Source organism: Micropterus salmoides, unplaced genomic scaffold (genome assembly GCF_014851395.1).
Source record: "Micropterus salmoides isolate LMB-PRFRI ecotype aquatic unplaced genomic scaffold, ASM1485139v1 Ms_hic_scaffold_9, whole genome shotgun sequence".
NCBI classification, from domain to species: Eukaryota; Metazoa; Chordata; class Actinopteri; order Centrarchiformes; family Centrarchidae; genus Micropterus; species Micropterus salmoides.
Window position 1 is genome coordinate 5,986,343 of NW_024044681.1, and position 20,203 is coordinate 6,006,545.

The 20,203-nt window shown below is 39.8% G+C and overlaps 2 protein-coding genes across 2 annotated transcripts in view; one reads left to right on the forward strand and one right to left on the reverse strand.

Annotated features, from left to right (window-relative positions):
* Positions 1-227: 227 nt before the first annotated feature.
* On the reverse strand, positions 228-11,558 carry cdx1b (caudal type homeobox 1 b). The gene is made up of 3 exons (XM_038707478.1): positions 10,951-11,558; positions 1,790-1,938; positions 228-467 (listed from the first exon to the last, which is right to left on the reverse strand). The coding sequence occupies exons 1-3, from the start codon at positions 11,447-11,449 to the stop codon at positions 228-230; spliced, it is 888 nt and encodes a 295-aa protein (XP_038563406.1). The 5' UTR covers positions 11,450-11,558.
* Positions 11,559-19,280: 7,722 nt separating this feature from the next.
* The window catches only part of taf9 (TAF9 RNA polymerase II, TATA box binding protein (TBP)-associated factor), a 9,636-nt gene continuing 8,713 nt past the window's right edge, over positions 19,281-20,203 (forward strand). The window contains exon 1 of the mRNA XM_038708897.1: positions 19,281-19,407. Coding sequence (XP_038564825.1) covers positions 19,372-19,407 — 36 coding nt within the window. The 5' untranslated portion in view covers positions 19,281-19,371. The remainder of the gene's footprint in view (positions 19,408-20,203) is intronic.

A 20,203-nucleotide genomic window follows, 5' to 3' on the forward strand; every position in this document is an offset into this window, starting at 1 on the left:
GGCGACATCCCAGCAAGCAAATGTCTAATCACAGTTAGGAATTATCTGCAACAAGGAGAAAGTTCTGTTGCTAGTGAGGTAGCCCGTTCGAGCTTTAGCTTGAAGAGGGCGGACAGAAAGGCGGCAAGAGGCAGCATGTGATGCCAAAAGTTTTTAGTTTGTAGGGGAGAATTTCTTTAGTCCACATCCCCGACGTCAGCGTCCAATAACACGTATTTTTCTTCTCCTCAGTACTCCTCTTTGATGTTTAAAGGCATAGAGGAAGGAGACAGCAGCCCATTACTGCCGCCGCTGCTGCTCGTCACCATGGCGGCACTACTCCCACCGTTTCCGTGGAGGCCGCTGCCGCCGCCTCCGTTGGTGGCGGTAGAAGGGGTGGGTGTGGTGGTGGAGGAGGCTGGCTGCTGGAGCTTCTTCTTGTTGATCTTGCGCTCCTTGGCCCGGCGGTTCTGGAACCAGATCTTCACCTTGTGCAGGAGAAAAGGTGTTATGAATTTATATTTAAACAAAATAATGATTCAGGAAAACATATAAAAACTTTTCAACGTCTTTTTAAAGGACAGTGTTCGTGTTTTTAGCATGCTTTAGCCCTTTTACGTGCCTTTACATTTACTACATATAAAGTTTGTTGCTTCTCAGTCAAAGTCGTGGTTAGGCCTGATTTCTGTCCGATCAGAAGTGTTATCAGTTAGTTTTCCACCTCCTGGTCTCATCCAGTACAGCCCAAACGGTTCTGTGTCTGAAGGGGAAACTACCTCAGAGTACAGGGCAGATAGACTTTTTATCTTTTCTGCACCTGTCAGAGAACACAGATCTGTGCTGCTGAAACACAGGAGCTGTTAAAGTCCAGGCGTTTATCACTGAATTTAAATGAATTCACTTCTCATTGAGGTGAAAAGGATCCACAGTCACATTTAAAGAGGTCACTTCCCCAAACAGAGACACAAAGAGGAGGGAAGACTGAATCCTGACTCAGCAGTGATGGCGTTACAGGAGAAACAGATCTGAGATCTGCACTGACTTTGAACTTTCTGAATTGTCATCTTCCACCTCAATTTTGTGTTTTCCTTTATATAAATAAAAACATTCCACCACACACTGGTGCAGATTTCACCAGAATGCAGGAAATGAAGTAACATCATTATTGTTATTTTTATTAGTAGTAATCGGAATCAGGTTTACATTTACAGGAGGTACATTTTCACATATAAGGAATTTGCATTGGTGTTTTGGTGCTTATATGAACATAAATATAGAAATATATAAATAATATAAAGTTAAGAGATTTAAAAAATGTACGTAGTAAAAATAATACATTTATTTATATGGAAAATAAAATGTAAGATGAAAAAGTAAAAGGTAAAGGTCATTTACTGTTGCTTTACTTTGGGTAGGCTAAGCCCTAAAAACGCCCCTCACATTTGCTAATTAGCAGTAAACACAGCGTACAGCTGAGGCTGATGGGAATATCTTTAGTTCTGCAGGTTTTTGCTCATAAATCAAAGTGTTGGAGACATTAACATGTTGACCTGATGGTGGCGCTAGTTTAAAAGACAGGGATCACCTGTTATTACAGTTCATCAGACGGGAAAATGAACGTCTGAACCACATTTTATCACAATCCATTCAACAGCGGACATTTCCAAATTTTATTTAAAAATATAGAATTTTAGAGTTATAGAAGTTTAAATTTAATAATAATCACGTCCAGTTTTTCGTCACTACATTGAATCTCAAACCTGTTAAGTTTTACTTTATATAAGATACAGTAGCAGTGCAGTAAAATCACCTGTCTCTCTGACAGGCCCAGCGCTGTGGCGAGCTCCGCCTTCCTCCTGATGGTGATGTATTTGCTGTAGTGAAACTCTTTCTCCAGCTCCAGCCGCTGGTGGTCGGTGTAAACCACCCGGTACTTGTCTTTGGTCCGCGTCTTCCCGTCTGTAAAACACGGAAACATAATCAGGTTAACGAAACCTACAGGTGAAACCTGCATTGTGTCTCGGGTTGCTGCCTGCTGCACTGTAAACGTAAAGCGGCGTCACAAACATGAAAATCAGTTTTCTCAGTTTCCTCCAGTCCTGATGACGTCATAGTGATGTCATCAGAGTTACCTCAGCTCGGATAACTCGAAGATGAAGGAAATGAAGAAAACTGAAAGTCCGAGTTACAAACTAAACTAAAGGTGTGGAATTTACCAGGCGGGCATGGTGTAATGAAAGACACAGTCAGATTGCATTGTGGGAAATGTAGCATCCATTCAGGAATTCGTCCATCTTTGTGGCGTTCTTTTAAATATTTCTGCCAGTAGGTCAGCATTGCTTGAAGGCTTTCTTGCGGAGCGCTAGATGTTCACGTTATTCCACTGTTACATCTGTATGTTTTAAAATAAAACTACAGCTGGTGTACTTAGCTTAGCATAAAGACTGGAAACGGCTAGCCTGGCTCTGCCCAAAGGTAACGGGATCCACCAACCAGCACTTATACAGCTTATTGATTAACAGCGTATATCTCGTTTGTTTACTCTGTAAAACGGACACATTGTGCTTTGGGGGTTATGTGCTGGACTATTTCTGGATTTTTCTATGTATTTAAAGAAAGCAAAACAAACTTGACAACAAAACTATTCAAATAGTTTTTGGAGCGCACAATAACCAAATGCCTAGAAATATCCAAGAGCTTTTTCAACTACGAGAAAACACGTACAATTTCAGGAGGAATATCAAAGTTTAGCAGACCGCTAATTCGAACAATTAAGTTCCACTGTGTAACAACCCAGGGTGTTATCCTGTGGAACAACAGCAATAATGATTTAAAATGATGTAAAAACTTATTGAAATTTATATTTTAAAAACGAATCCTTGATGGATATGAGCTGGAACAGTGATTTTCTTTTTTGATCTTTATTTAGTTAAGTTTAGGTAAGTTACATAGTTTAAGTAGTTAAAACATATCAGTGAAAAGTTATTCTAACTTCTTCCTATCCCCTTTGAACATGACTGTTATTTGGACCATGATGATCTTTTTTTGTTGATTGTTTATTTTTATTCAGTTTTTGTTGTTGTCTTTTAACATGTTCAATAAAGAGTTGAAAAAAGCCAGGCTAGCTGTTTCCCCCCTTTTTCCAGTCTTTGTGCTAAGCTAAGCTAAATGTGTCTGGGCTGTAGCATTATTTTAAACTCGGACCTGAGAGTGATATCAATCAAAAAGTGTTTTCATTTTACATATTATATCTCATTTCTTTAATTCTTTAATTCTGTTCTGTTGGTTTTACAGGACATTATGTGCAGGAACTAGTCCAGGTGCACACACCACTGAGTTTGGCAAAGTGATCTTGGGTAAACTTTCCCAAATACAGGGCAGTAAGCTAGTTAGCCAGGCCTGCTAACATTAGCAGCTTATGTCAGAGCAGGTAAACACACTGTTTAATAATCCATTAATCACAATTTTGTTCTTTTTTGTTTTTGGGAAAGACTAATAAAAGAGACAATCCTCAAAAATGTTTATATATGAAGTATCTATCTGTAATCCTGTGATTTAAGAGAAGGACAAAGTGGGTAACATTAGCTTAAACTCTCATATAGCATTTAGTAGCATCCAATGGGACAATGGGGCAGCATAAGTTGCAGCAGGCGAACACACCGTTTAATTCCTTATTTACAATTTTGTTCTTTTAGTTTTGGGAAAGACTGGAAAAAGACACGATCCTCCAAACTCGCCGGTTTCTCTATTATTCAATGACCCACAATGAAAACACAGTTAGCGTAACTGTAGACGTGTCTGAAAAGATTTTTCTAATCATTGTGACTTTGCTTAAATCACATCTACAGGCCACATTTTGTTTTTCTTTCCTCGCAGACGGCGTCGGCGAGATCCAGCGGGAGTTTTTCATTCATTTAGTTAATTTTGTGGCTTCAGGAAGTCTTAACACTTCCCTGTTTAATGATTCCACTTCAACAGCACAAAATCACACCAGCTGTTAGTATGTAAAAATGTGAATGAAGTATATGGAGTCATAGTATTTTATATTATGAGTTATAAACAGCTCACATAAAGTGACGTCAGCGCTCGGACAGACTCGTGGAGCTGTGTGTTCTCACCCGACTCCTGTATTCAAATATACAACCTGCCTCGGCTGCATTTGCATAAACTGCACCATATCTGCTTTTATTCATTTATGGACTCAATGTTCATGAGTTACTGTTGAGCCTCAACGCCGTCAGAGGGTTCAGCTGTTAAAACTGAATGAATGAGCTGCACAAATGACCATTTTATTAAACGTACAGATCTGTCTTTCACACTCACAAAACTTTGTTTTATCTGAAAACGTTTAAATAACTTTAAGGTAGAGTTGATAGAGAATATTTCTGATGCTGTCAGTCAGTCCTCACCAGAAAAAAGTCTGTATACGGTTTCCCGCCATGATTGATTTGGGATACTAATTCTTGTATGCTTATTATTGATCTTTCGTCGCTTTGGGCAAAAGCCAAATAATTACATTTCTATACATTTCTATAAGTCGACTTCAACCCAACATCTCGTCCGCGCTTGGAGACATTTCTCTGTCGCATCCCTACAGAGAGAGACTTTTTTTTAAAGAGTAAGATCCTTTTTGTTTAACCAGAAACGGTCACTATATCGCTCTCGCCAAAGCCGCCAAACTCTATTGATAAAAACAGTAATTTTACCTTGTAGAACACGGGAGTTGCTGGTTTACATCTGCCTCAGTCAGTTTGATTGTTTGGGTTAATTTGCGACTTTGTTGGTTTGGTTAATTTGTGTAAATATGTGTTTTAAAGGGTTAAAAACGCTAAAGTAACACAAACTAACCGATCAAGGCAGCGGTAGCCCAGAGAGGTAAAACGACTGTTTTTATCAATGGAGTTTGGTGACTTTGATGAGAGCGATATAGTGACCGTTTCTGGTTGAACAAAAAGCTGTCAGACAACAATCTGAGCCCAAAAACAAGCACTTTATTGGATGTACTTTCACACCTTTACTTTCTACACTGCTGTATAAAGGTCACACTTCTTCATACAACCTAACCCAACAAACCGAGCAGCCAAAACCATAAAAGAAGCCCTGTTGGTCATGACTGACTGATCAGATTCAGTCACCTGCCTATGAATGAATGCATGTTTACATCGGGAAGGTACATTTCCCACACACAGACAGTTAAAGTTAATTAAAAGGCCTTCAGCTCTCATTAACACGCTCTGATTCAATATTAACGCTAAACACACAAGAGTTAAATAAGTGATGTGCCTCTTCTTTAAACACACACGCCGCCTGTCCTCTAATCGGTCACCAGGGCGAATTACAACTCAAACATTTTAGTTTCGGGGGGAAGACATCTGTGTGAACTGTCGAGTTTCTGCTTCATTTGTCAGAAAGTAAAAACCAACAGTTTGATTCTCCGTCGGCTGATAAAGGGCAGCGAGAGACGAGACGCTAATGAAGGAACGTAAATCAAAAAGCTCTCCAGTCTGTCTGAGAGAGAGAGAGAGAGAGAGAGAGGTCCAGCTGTCTCAGTTACCACAAGAAATAGTTTTGTATTTCTGAGCTAAAAACAGAGCCAGCTACTAGCCTTTATGCTAAGCTAACGTCTCATTTCAGACATTCAGGCATGAACTGAAAGAGCTGCACACCTGTGATATTTGACTGATTGAGCAGTAAACTGTATTTTGCTGCTGAAGGTTATATTAATAAGATAAAATCATCCTTTATTGAGGATCGCAGGGGAAATTCAGGTGTTGCAGCAGCACAACGGAAAAAAAAACTAATTATTAGAAGTATATTAAATAAGAATAGAAATAAACAGAAGCTGTACAAGTTAAACACTATAAATACATATAGTATCCACGACCAAACTGAAAATACTGCAGTATTGTGTCAAGTAACGTGTGATGAGTAACAGCAAAACTACTTGGTTAGGTTTGACTTAAAACAAGTACTTTACGTCATTAACCCTTTGAACTCAGTATAAATGGGCCACCAGTTTGGTATTTTTTGCTTATTATGATGTCATTTCTTGGATTATCTTCAGATGCTTCATATCCAACCCGTCCAACCTAAACCAAAAGGCTACATAAGCCAATGAACCATAATAATTACTACCTACTACGTTTTTTATTTTAATTAGATTTAAATTTAATCATGCAAACAACGAGCTCCTTCGACCAGTTCGGGGCAGTCCTCTCATACCGCCAAGCGTTATCGAACCGTCTTTCACCGTAAGTAACTTAGCGTGATGACATCACCACGAGCATACAACGTGATGGCGCGAAAGAGAAAAGCCTTAGTTTACCGCTGCAAAAATAATGAATGCTCTAGCTAGTCGCTGCAGCCAGTTCGAGGTCTGTTTTCATTTAGTACCTGATTTATACTTCTGCATCCAATCGTAGCCTGACGTGCTCCTTCTCAAAAATGTAACTACACGTCGGGGCGACGCGGACCGTAAGGACTGTGATTGGTCGGCTGGGTTGCCTCGCAATGCCTCCGAGCCGACAGGAAGTGCCCCGTGGTTTGAAGTAAATTTTATTAGCGGCCAAACCAGCGGCTGTAACACGGTGGGTCGATGTGTTTGAGCGTCACAACCCGAGTGAAGTGACTCGTTTAACGATCAGAATGTGATCCATTAGATCGATTAACATTTGAAAAGCCTTCACCAGCCGCACGTTTACAATTTTACCCCCATTTAATTGCAAGTTAACTTAGTGTTAACTGACCTACGTGGTTATTTTAACCCAAACCGTGATCTCTTCCTAAACCTAACCAAACTGCAACGTTTCACAACTTTAATAATGTGCGGTTTCAAAATGGTGATGTGTCGTTTTTATTTATTACGTTCCATATTTGTTGATGCGGAGCGTTGCTTCACCGTGGAGCCCTAAACGTCTAAAAATGACTCTAAACGGGTACCCAGGGCGTTAAAAAGCGACGCCAAAGGGCCTTGACCAAGAGTCAACATGTGAGGAGTCGGGTGTGAGGATGCGTTGACGTCACACTTACTACAGTCTTCAGAGGTCTTTATGGGTCCTAATGAACTGCTTGAACCGGCTCTGTGGAAGGAAAGCTTCTCATTTAGAGAGCGTTTCCTACTTTATTATAATTGAGACATTTGTCCGGGTTGAACACCATAAACAGATGTTTTACCTTCTGCCGCTGACACTAAGAGACCCACACATTAAACTGCCGACACATTTACGGCAACAGAACAAGTTTGAGAGGATAAATACAGATCCCAAAATTGTTGAACTGTTCCTTTAAAGTCTGTAAAATGTTTCTTTTGTCTCTGTATTTCTTTCTGTAACTTTTCAAAATGTTCCACGAGGGAAAGAAAATACAAAATCTCTTCATTTAACTGTATGTTTTTGGCCTTAAAGTGTTTAAATAAATCATTTATACCCGTAAAAAATATCAGAATCTGCCTTTAAAAACCCACATTTGTTCCCTGAAACAGCGCTGAGGACACGACCACGGTGTCCTGTCAGGGTACAGTACGAGCTGTGTGAGATTTTTTAGGGGGAAAATTGGAATGAATAGATATATTTTCACTCATAAACGTTAAAGTTGTTTCCTCTCATGTTAAGTGGAAGTTGCTGTAATTAATAGATTCTGAGAAGTCAGTAATTATGACAGGGAAACTCTGGTCTTCCTGAAAGATCCCCGACGTGGCCGTATAATTCAGACGGAAGTGCCTGAAAAAGCAAACAAACATTTGACCGGTAACGTTAAGAGATCTGGGGCTTTATTTATTATTAACAGGGTTTCATCTCATGTGATGAAAAACACTTCATTCAGTGTTTTTATACGACAGTTTCCTTTCGTGGCGTCACGAAGATATCTGTCCTCAGCGGTGCAGGAAGTACTCACATCCTTTTTAAGTAAAAGTACCAATACAGTAGTGTAAAAATAAGGTCCTGCATTTACAAGGTGCAGAAGTCTGCAGCTTCATGTATCAGCAGTATTATCATCTTCACGTTATGCAAGATGAAAGAAACACCTCATACCTAAAAGCCAAAGCAGGATGATTTTCAAGTGTCCTGAAAAGACGCGTGTGCAAGAACCAGTCCAGCGACAGGCGGGCCGTGCGTCACGTGACGTTTATCAGATGGTTAACGTGAAAAGGTGGTGGTTTGGTCAGGTTTAGGCAACAACTCGTCACATATGGACGCTTTTTAACACCCTGGGTACCCTGTTCAAAAATGAATGTGCAACGCCCGGTTAGACTTTCAAAATAAAACGTTTGCTTTTTTTGTTGTTAACATGGTGAAACGTTCAGGAACCAAAAGTACTTGGTCAGGGTTACAAAAAGATCATGATATTTTTTATTTAACCAGATGATCTCAGAATAGCAGCATGTTGACAGAGCACAGTTACAAATATGAACACCAACAACAACAAAGAACATTTAACTACAAACAAACGACATTAGACTACTTAACAGTGGAGTTTCTACATATCGTAAGTTTAAAGGAATTAGTCATTCTCAAAGCAGTGACAACAATTTATAGCATCTGCAGGTTTACAAAAGCGCATGATGTTCACCGACCAGCCGTGACTTTATGACCACTGACAGGTGAGGTGAATATCTGATTACCTGGTCACCATGGCACCTGTCAGTGGGCGGGATCTATCAGGCAGCAGGTGAACATTGTGTCCTCAGAGTTTATGTGTTTGAAGCGGGAAAAAATGGGCAGCGTGAGGATTTGAAAGACTTTGACCAAACCGGTGGAGTTTCGGCACTGTTGTAAATACATATGGCGCCTTAAAGCGCCCCCTCGTGGACAGCTGTGCGCGTGCATTTGTTAAACAGCCAAGGCTTACGATCAAAGACCAGGAAGTCAACAGACTGAGCAAAAGCTCAAGCAAGCGCACGAGACGCAGCACGCCACCTAGTGCCGCTGACCAGCCCTGCAGCGAGCCGCCTCAGCGCCCTGAAGCTGCACCAACAACTGAACGCCGGTCTGTTCCTCTGCTTCTCTTCGCCACGACGCCCACACAGCCAGCTTCTTGTCATGATGACACATCTTTAGTATTTCTATTTAGCCAATACTAGAATAAAATAACTAAGTACTTCAGCACAGTTTTGATGTGTTTGTACTTTGAGTATTTTCTTCTACTCCCAAAAGCTCAGATGGAAATACTTTACTTTTAACTTCACCACATGTATCTGAGAACTTTAATTACTTTGCAGATTCACATTAATAATAATAATAATATATACATTTATAAATAAAATACATGATTGTGTATTAATAAGGATAAAGATAAAACTTCTCAGGAGACCAAGAGGAGAAGATATATTAATTTAAAGAGATATTTAATGCTGAAATATATGAGGTGGAGGGTCCAACATTTAATTTCCTGCATTCTGGAGAAATTTTCTGAACTAATTTATGGTGCAGATGTCTTTATTTATATAAAACGAAACACAAAATTCAGTTATCATGTGACGATTTAAAATATAACAGAATTTAATGCAGAAATCAGCAGCTTGTGTTTTAGCTTAAGTTATTTTTTTCTTCTCGTGCAAATAAACCTTTCACAAAACATTTACATTTGTTAGTTAACGTTTCTTGGTGCAAGATATTTTTCAAAGTAATTTTAACAAATTATAATAAATAATAATAATTAATTAGATTTATCTGGCTTTTTTCTAAGTAGTCAAAGACGCAAATTATGCTTTTTAAACTGAGTCCCCGGGGTCTCCGGGGTCTCCGGGGTCTCCGGGGTCCCCGGTGCGAATGACACCTACATGCCAGCAGAATGTAAAGGATCATTAAAATGAGCTCCACCTTCCTCAGCTGCAACATGAAATCACCAAGAAGATGATTTTTCTGTATATATGACTCTGCAGAAGAAGCACTTTTAGATACAACCGTATTCCGATGCTAATACTTTTGTACTTTTACTTTAATGCAGTATTTTACTGAAGTAACAGATGTGGCTGCACCTTGTGGGATAAAATCCAGGTGAGGCCCCCCCCCCAAACACACAGTCAGGTCACACTTCGCACTTCAAAGTGGGAACTGTCTTGTAAACTCTTGTCTTCTCCGCCCAGAGACAAGCTGAGGACAAAGGCCGAGCAGCTGCCCGGAGTCACGTCCAGCTGGGGGGGAACATTTGCATCACAAGGGCTTCAAACCGGCTTCACACGCCCGATCCGCGACAGGACGGCACGGCGGGGCCGGTGGGAACATGTCACCCTTCATCCAGGGACAGGAAACCGTGAACATCGCCGTATATTTCAAATTCCCTGGTTGCAGCTCGGAGATATTACTGACTCACAGCTGCAGGTATTTGAGGATAAATGAGGTGATAGCACGACATAAAACCCCAGATGAAGAAAAACATCCCCAGATAAATGGAAGAAGCAGGAAATGTTCAGAAAAATGCAAATAAAATGACATAAAGCAGTTTGATGGAAAATGGCTTCAAATAGAAAATCAGGTTTCTGCCTGCTCGCACCTGTCACGTCATAAATCTGATACAAACAGCTGCTATTATTATGCTGCTTCTGTGTTATAAATGTGCTCCGTGCTTTCTTTGCAGTTTCAAACATGCTCATTATAAAATGTATAAAAACGTTCATGTGACGTGAAGAAAAGTCATAAATTTCCCCTGCAGTCAGTTTTCAGGCTGAAACAACTTCGGCCACGTTCTTTAAAATAAAAGTGCTGCTGCTGCTGCTGCTATCTACGCATGTCCACACATTTGAGTATCACAGCTTCAGCTATCTGCCTCATATTAAAATGTTGAACAGTCTGTCAGAATAAAACTGCACGCTCACTTTTTAGTTCAGTGACAAAACTTATTTTAACTAATTAAATTAATTATTTTATTAGTATTCTCATATAAAACATGTTCAACAGCGCAGAAGTATCAGCCTACATCAGATAAATTGCTAAAATAAGAGGAGCAGGTGTGTGGTCCCGGTCAGGGTCTTACTGGGGTTGGTGGGCGGTACGGAGCTGCGTCGGATCCAGTCGTACGGGTTCCTCCTCTGCGGGGATCCGGGGGACTGCTGTCCCGCCGACGCGTTCAGGGACGTGGGCATCAGCGCGGGTGGCTGTCCGGTGAACTCCGGGGGGCTGAAGCCCAAACTGGGGCCGGACACGGTGGACACCGCGGGAGGCCCCCCGGCCGCGGCGGCCGCTGCCGCCGCTGCGTAATGGTGCGACGACCACTCGTCCCGCGGCGGAGGAGGCGGGTATGCCGGGCTCCAGCCGCCGGGCCCCGGGCCGGCCTGCTGGGCTGCGTGCAGCTCGTTGTTGAGGCCGGGGTGGTGGTGGTGGTGGTGGTGGTAGCTGGAGAAGTCCGGGTACTGCGGCGGGGCCGGGACCGCGAAGTTCTGCGGGCTGAGGCTGAGGCCCGGGTGGCGGGACACCGGGTTCTGGTGCGGGTACATCGCCGGGTCCTTATCCAGCTGCAGGTAGCTCACGTACATCTTTCCAGGTGAGGGGACTCCCTCAGCATAGTGCGGATCCAGCCTGCCTCTCTCTTCCCTCCCTCTCACCTGACCTACAGGTAAAGTGAGCTTCACTGTGAATGCTCTCTCTCTCTCTCTCTACCTGTCCACACCTCCACCTGTTCTCTCTCTGCGCGGCTCCTCCATCAGCTGCTCGTTAAAAGCTGCAACAGTCACATGGGCACTTTTATTGCGCTTATCTCCCCCCTTCTCTTTCTCTCTCTCTCTCTCTCTCTCTCTCTCTCTCTCTCTCTTCACCACCACTTCTTCATCTTCTTCATCCTCACAACCATCACACAGCACAAACCACCTGTTACCAAACTCTATTGATCCGCTGTATTAAATTAAATAAAAAGCAGCACGCCCCCCCCCTCCGGTCCTCCCTCCGGTCCTCCCCCCCCCCCCCCCCCGGCCTGCAGTCTCCTCTATCGGCCTGCATTTGCATCACAGTCCGCTGCTGCATTTCAAAGGAAGAGACGAGAGAAATGTCGTCAGTCAGTGAGGGCAGGTTATTTATTTATACTCTTCTGTTTATTGATTTGATCTGTCAGTTTAACAACAATAATAATAATAATGCAGTTAAGAACTAATTAACAAAAGCTATTAAATGTAATTCATTTCAGAAATCCATTATTAATCCCGCAGTTACAGCAGCAGCAGGTCAACAAACACTAAAGAAATAGGAAAAGCACATCCTGGAAAGTGACTTTAAGATGTCTTAAACTTTTTTAGTGTCAAACAAAACATTGAAATCTGTTTTAAAATCACATTTTATATCTTGTCTATTTAAAATTTACACATTAGGGTCTTTTCATATTCCTTATTATTCTTTAACACTTTTATATTGTGTCGATTTTATATTTATAACTAGGAGTGTTTGCACAACAGAGTAATGCAGCTGGAACTATTGTTTTCCTTTTTATTTTACACATAGTTCTATAATTATTTATGTTATTAAGATATATTTTATTATATAATAATAAAATATTTTAAAAAATAAATAAATATTTTTAATTGATTATGGTGATTTAATTTTAAGGAGAAACATATTTATTTTGTTAAAGATGTTTCTTCATCTCTCTCCCTCTTTAATTGGGAGTTTTAATGATATAAACCGACTTTCTATCACTTAATTCAGGATGACAATGTTAATTAAAACATATCAATCTGATTTTAAACCAAGTTTATATCACAGTTTATATATATGAGTTTAAAAATGAGTTTAATCATTTAAATTATTAAAATTGTTCTTTTTTACATATGAAAGCAAAGAACAGGAAATAAATAAAAGTGAAAACTTTACCCAGGTTAATCTTTTCATAGGCAGCTGCACATTTTAGGGCGAAATGTTTTGAAGGATAAAACACAATAATAATTTATTATTATTATTATCATGGTATTATCATCAGACGGCCTTTGAAGGAAATAAAACTGCGTGTGTGTTTATTTTTGTTTTATTATTTCCTCAGAGGCGTGCAGTCGCTCTCTTGTGTGAAAGTGGGAAGTACAATTACTGTAGTACTGTCGGCTGCTTAAGTACTATTTTGAGGCATTTGTACTTTACTTGAGTACAACTATTTTGTGCTGCTTATTACTTTTGCCTTATTACACATTTCAGAGGGACGTTCACAGAACTGTTAATGTCCTTATAAATAAAATAAATAAAATACAATTGTGGATTCAGGACTTGTACTTTTATTGTAGTATTTCAGTACTGCTGCTTTGACTGAAGTAAAATATCTAAATACTTCTTCTAACTCTGGATGAAGTAAACCAGCGTTTTATGGTTCAATTCAATGTCAAATAAAAATTTTAATATGTTTTAAATCAAATTTCTACTCAGGTTGAAGTTTAAATAACTACACGTCGATGAGTTTTTAAAGTTCTGAATTTATTCTTTTGGTTTCCGCTCTCAGAAACGCTTTATGTAGATTGTAAAATGTTTTATGGATTTATTATTTTTATGTCAAGTTAAAAAAATGCTCTCACGTTCCGATTTGCTCAATTTAGGTTATGTATTTTATATTAAATATTCTTTGTTTTTGGTGCCAGTGTTTGACTGACTGATGAAAATTAACAACTCTTATTGCATTTTTGTGCCTTTGGTTGATTCAATTCGATTAAAATGTAATAAAAATGAGATAAAAACAAGTCAAAAACAAATTAATAAAATATGTAAAACAGCTCCATTAGTTTTGTATTTTACTTTTCTAATTTGCTTCTATTTTATTGAATTTTTAAGTGTTGGCTTAATGCATTTATTTTTTTTTGCTGGTCTGATTCTGCAAAGTAGACTAATAATAACAATAATAACAACAACAACAATAATAATAATAATAATAATAATAAGTCTGTTGTGATTATCAAGCCAGTAAAACATGCATAATTTTAAAAAGAGACAAACTCTCACTGCTGGTCAGTTGTTCCATGTTTCATGTGAAATACAAATAAAAGGATCGTGTTATGTTTTAGGTTATTTGCTGCTGGTAGAAATCCCCTCCCAGGTCTGTTTTAATAAAAATATATAAAATAAAAATGAAAAACCTTTCAATTTTGCAACTAAAATCCAAGAACGTGATCCATTTACAGGAAAACTGATCCACAAAGATAGTCGTCAGATTCCCGTTCAGTCTGACTGTTTATTACAACACACACACACACACACACACACACACACACACACACACACAGGAAGCAGGGAGGTCACCTGGAGGTCGGCCGGTTCGTCTGCTTCCTGAACTGAAAGTAAAAGAACAAAGACACAGCGGTGGAAGGAGTACTGCAGTAACAGTAATACTCTACTACAAGTAAATGCATTCAAAACTTAACTGTTAGTAAAAGTACAAAAGTATTAGCCAACCAAAAGTAAAAGTACTCATTATGCTGCATTTCAGAATAATACTGGAATACAGTTGTGTGCAATGTGCAGTTTAATGTAAATAATCCAGCAGAACTTTTTTAATTGATCATATTTTGTGTTAATAATACGAGGTTTGCATGTTGAAGGCGTGAAAGTTTTATTCACCTGAAATAACCACATCAGCGGTAAACTGAACTCAAGCTGTGAGAACTGATCAGACTTTTTAGAAAGTAAAAGTGTGACACAAACACAAACATACCGACTCACCTGCAAATAAAACAAAACAGGACTTATTACATCTCTTTAAATATTTTAACAATTAAACAACACAGAAGACTAAAATATTGTGAGGAAATAACATTTCAGGTAGAGTCTGATTGGATCTGTCGCTCAGGCCTGATGACACGTCCCTCCTGCAGCAGCCACAAGGTGAGTGCAGACGTTTAGATTCAATTCAATTCAGTTTTATTTATATAGCGCCAAATCACAACAACAGTTATCTCACAGCGCTTTTCATAAAGAGCAGGTCTAGACCGTACTCTATGATGATATTTACAGAAGCCCAACAGTTCCCACCAAGAGCAGCACTAGGAGACAGAGGCAAGGAAAAACTTCCCTTAAGAGGCAGAAACCTCGAGCAGAACCATGACTCAGGGTGGGCGGCCATCTGTCTTGACCGGACACGTCCTCGCACCTAAATGACAAAACAGCTCGAAGGTCAAGTGTCCCAAAACGACTCGTTCGAGCACTGGAAAGTCCAGCGACAGTGCTGGACCAGGAAGCAACGTCGGCTGCCACGAGTGAAGCCTTAAACCTGCAGCCAGCAGGGGGCGACTCCACCGGCTGCAGAAAGAAGTGTGATTTATCTTTTTTTTTCATGCTGTCTGTGTTTTTAGTTTTAGCACTTACCTGTTTCATCATGTAGCACTTTGGGATTTGCTAAAATATAAAGTGGATTACTAATCAAATTTAGTATTATTATCATGACTGTATCGAAGTCTGTGAGAAAATGTTTCTACCTCTCAGCTGATTTATTCCCTCAGTAAACACTTTCCTGATGAGTTTCTGGTCTCAGTCGCTAGTTTCAAGTCTTCTTCAACACAGCGTGATGTTCATTTAGTAAATTATGGTCCCATTTAGAGGAACCAGGAAGCAGGGGAGGCTTTAGGGCGGGGCTACAAGCTGATTGACAGGTCGCTACCATAGCGACCTGTCAATCAGGATAAAGGCGACTCGTATCCGCTGCTCTGTGTACATTTAACCAGCGCTGCTGAAAAAGCACAGAAGCACCTTGCTAAGCAAGCTAGCTCCACCCTCTCGTCCATATATGGTCACGTCTGGTTTAGTGCTTTTTAAAAGCTGCACTTGTGATATTTTCTTTTACCCCACATGGTCGTCCGGCTTCGTCTTAAATCACGTCATGTTTGACAGCAGACGTTTAGAAAGATGAACATTAGATAACAGTAGAGACGGGTGTGTTGGTGTCCTACACAATCTGTACCATCTCCACAGGTCCAAGTGGTGGTGAGTCAACAGCTTCATCAGCTTTCTTTAAAGGTTCAGTGTGTGAGATTTAGTGCCATCTAGTGGCGAGGGTTGTGAATTGCAACCATCTGTCCAGTCTACCACTGCCCCCTAACCTTTCAAAGAGCGTAGGACAGCTACGGTGGCTGACACAGGACAAAAGGTGTCAGTGGTCAGTCAAGAAATGAAGTTTCTTTAGGTAGATTTATTAAGAAATTGTATTTATTTAATTGTCTATGAAGATTCTCAGTCATCCAGGTCATAGTTATGGTTAAAGTCAAGGGCAACAGTTTCCCTTGACTTTAACCTTCGTTGGATATTTACTTAATTGTTCAGTAAAACCACATGTTATTGTGACTTGGCTACTGACAGATAACATGAGTGTGAAACACTGTCACTGTTTCTGCACCACAGTCCATTATAAACCACATTAGATAAAGTTTAGACAAACATTGAGAAGGGAAACACGTTGATTCTCTCTGTGATTATGGACCCTCGCCAAAACTGCCGCCAACAGTAATATCTGGCCCGCTGTCAGATTATGGCGCTTTGATAGCTGCTGAAATAGATCTCAGTCATGACAGCTACAGTTACTCACACAATCACTTCCTCTTTAGTGGTTTTGCCTACAAAATAAAAGCGTGAGAAGCTTGTTTACTGTAATGCAGTATTGGATCTTTTACTTTGAAAAATTCTGAACGACATTAAACGAGTCTGTAGCTGCTTGACACACTTCTGAAAGAGCCGTCAGAAAAGGTGATTCCTCTAAATGTCCTCTGCCTGGAGACACGGGGAAATGAAAAGACGTCCATAGGTTGATGGATGAGGATCAAACACTGAAACGTGGCGACGTCCATTGAAGGGGGTGCCCGCGGTTATGGACATATAAATGTCTCATTCTAAGGTAATAAAAACATAAGGGTTTATTATGTCAGGTCTTTAGACACCACTGAAAACATAGTTACGGATCTTACATTGCATTTCTGTCAATAGATCCTCAGAAATGTTACACACTGAACCTTTAAACAAAGTCTTTAAAACGTCTCTGACTTTATTCGTCTTGAAACCTGCTCGTCCTCTGCTGGTCTGAAGCAATACGAAGCGTCTCTTATGACCTTTTGAGACGATTTCTTATCAGCTATTTCACATTAATGTCTCCAGCTGCATAAACACAAAATACAGCAGGGACAGGTGAGTTTTTAAATCTACTGCTGCTGCAGCTTGGGAGGTTGCATCCAGGGTGCGAATTATACAGTGACAACCAGGGGTGAACATCTTACCATGCTTACTACATCCCTGCTTATTTAACCACTGTCTGCAGTCTGTCTGTAGACTCGGGGCCCCGAACAACTTCTGTAGTCAGAGGTCACCAGGTGTCGGGCCATGTGGCTCGATGTTGCAGCCATGATAAAATCCTGTACGCCCGCTCGCCACAACTGAACTAGCATAGTTTGTTAGTGTTAATCAGTAACCTAGAGATGAAATCTATGTATGTTTAAATTTGTAGGCATTTAAACTTTAGACACCAGAAGAAAAATGCTGCACATCCAAAAAGTTACTTTCATACCTCAAAAATCAGTATTTTCTTAAAAACTTCTGCTGAGGTGAAATGATGCTGAGGCAGAGAGAGAATCCTACTGAGCATGTGCAGGTTAAGTGTCATCACTCTAGCTTGTTTCTGTGTGTGCGTCTCCCCTACCTGAGCAGGTAAAACTGCTGAATTCCACAGTGAAAACCAACATCATGCTTACTGTAGAAAGACTTAAGACAAAATACTGAAATAATGAACTCTATGATCTCTAATATCTCAGTTTCACTGCTCATGCCGAAGCACCAGTGTCAGCTGGTTAACATCAGATGGCTCATGGCAGTTAAAGAAATGCGAAACTCTGAAGTGTATTAAAGAGGCTCCATAGTTATTAACTGACATTAACCTGCAGCGTCTCCTGTGGCGTGTGATGCACGCCGGGACTTTAATGAAGATGTTCAACTAACGTCAAGGTTAGAAAATGGTCTGAAATCGTATTTCATGATGTAATATTTACAATTACAGGTCAGAAAGACGCCCCTGAACTGTTTTTTGGGGGGTCCAAGTCTTAATTAGGGGGGCTCAAAGCCCCCTAATCGCCTCCGTAATTCAAACCAGATGCAGCACTGACTGGATCTTCTTCCTGGGCTTTGTAACAATTTATTGTTCTGTTTCAAGCACTTTAGCAATTATAAATTTGTTTCAAGTTTCACTCTGGCTCTTGACATAATACCTTATTATCTAAAAAAAACAAACGAGACACAAAAAAGCAATTAATTATTTCTTATTATGTAAAATGTGTCAGCTTGGCAGGTGTTGCACAATATTGCCAAAATGTGATATTATGAAAATGCTCATGAAAACTGCAAAAACAATATTAATTTCGATATTGTCAAACATTATGTCACAACACAAGTTGATGGGCCGTGTTTCGTTTTCTCCCTGAGCCGCACGTCTTCTTATTTTTGTCCTTTCTTCTTCTTCACACACACATTGGTTTCTGGCATATTTCTAATAATGAAACGATACATGCAGCTTGTACCAACCTGAAGTACATGAAGCTGAAAAAATACTTTTAATTATTTTAAATGCAGATTTTTTTTCTTCTTCTTGCAATAGGTCAGGAATTATTTTATTATATATTTGTTTTTAAGGTGAAAGCACAAGAATAGAGGAAGAAGCTCGAGTATGAGACAGAATTCACCAAACTGAGGAAGACTAGAAGGTCAGAGTGTGTTGACCTGTAGCGCCCCCTGCAGCCTCTCCGTTGTTAAAGCTCTGGTCTGGTTCCTCTTTCTGACAGCAAAAAAATACAATATTTAATTTACAATATAATAAAAGTATAAAGTAACATAAAAATGAAATACAGTAGTACAGTACTTAAATGTACTTAGTTGCATCCCAACACTATAATAAGTAGGCCTAAACTTCGCTGATGATACTTTTGTACTTTTACTAAAATCAGATGTTAAAAGCAGGACTTGAGTTGTAGCCTACTTCTTCCACCACTCTTTTCTTTTTTTTGTTTGTTTGTTTGTTTTGCATCACACAAATCCAACAATTAAAAATCATAACCAAACACACAAGATGCAAATTACAAGGTGTCATTTTACGGAAATAAATAATAATATTAAAAACTAAAACTAAACTAAAAGACGTAAATGAAAAAGAAAAATACAAAACAAGTAATTTTAAGCTCTGGTTGGGGTCGAATTAAATGACAAATCTGACATGAGTGTACAAAGTAATATTAGATTTAACTACTTTCATTGAATCTAAATAAAGAGAACAGAAAACTTTTAGGGAGAAAATCAGGTAGTTGTATAAAAAGCCCTCCACTCTAAGACTTAATCTAACATCACTGTGGTCAGTGATGTTTGATTATGATAATCTCGCGAGACGTGCCGCCCATCGACAAGCAGGCTGCGTTGTTTCTGTGAGCTGAAACCGTAGAAGAAGAAGAAGTGAAGGCGGGGGGGCGAAATCAAAATGTCCGCTCCGAAAACAATCCCGAAAGATGCTCAGGTAACGCTGTGAAACCAGAGGTTTTAGAGCCTATTTCTCACTTTGCTGATGTTCGAACTAATGCCAGTCGTGTGTTTGTGTAGATATCACGGTTAACACCAACAACTGACGCATTTATTTGAGCCTTCGAACGTTAGTTAGCTTGTCGGCTAACGTTAGCGCTTGATTTCCGTTCACAACAATGGCCAGCAGCTAGCGTGTTAGCCTAGCGTGTTAGCCTAGCGTGTTAGCATAGCCAGCAGGCGGCTGTTGGGATGTAAACACGACTGATTGGTATTAAATTCCTAATATTTCTCTCTGATACTGACTGACTGGATTCTATTCACATTAGCGGACATCTAATCTAACTTTGTCCGAGTGTTTCACACCGGAACACCGTGAATTTACTTTAAAGAGGTGTTACGGTAAAATTGGTAACTGAGTTTAACACAAACCAGCACATTTCTACTTTACTTGTCTGTCACAGTTTAAAACGGGTCGATAAGTCAATCGATTGATAGATTAAGTGACACAAAGCTCTTGTGCAAGTAAGCGGTAGTTTGCAGACTTTTTATTTAGCAAACCAACCAGTAGGTCCTGAAGAGGCTGCAGGTTGTCGGTTAATCTGTGTTTTCTGCTCTAGTTCATCCCAAAGCCCGAGATGACGTCCTCAACCCATATATACATACATACATATACATATATGTATATATATGTATGTATGTATGTATATATGTATGTATATACACATACATATATACATACATATGTATGTATGTATGTATGTATGTATGTATGTATGTATGTATATACTATG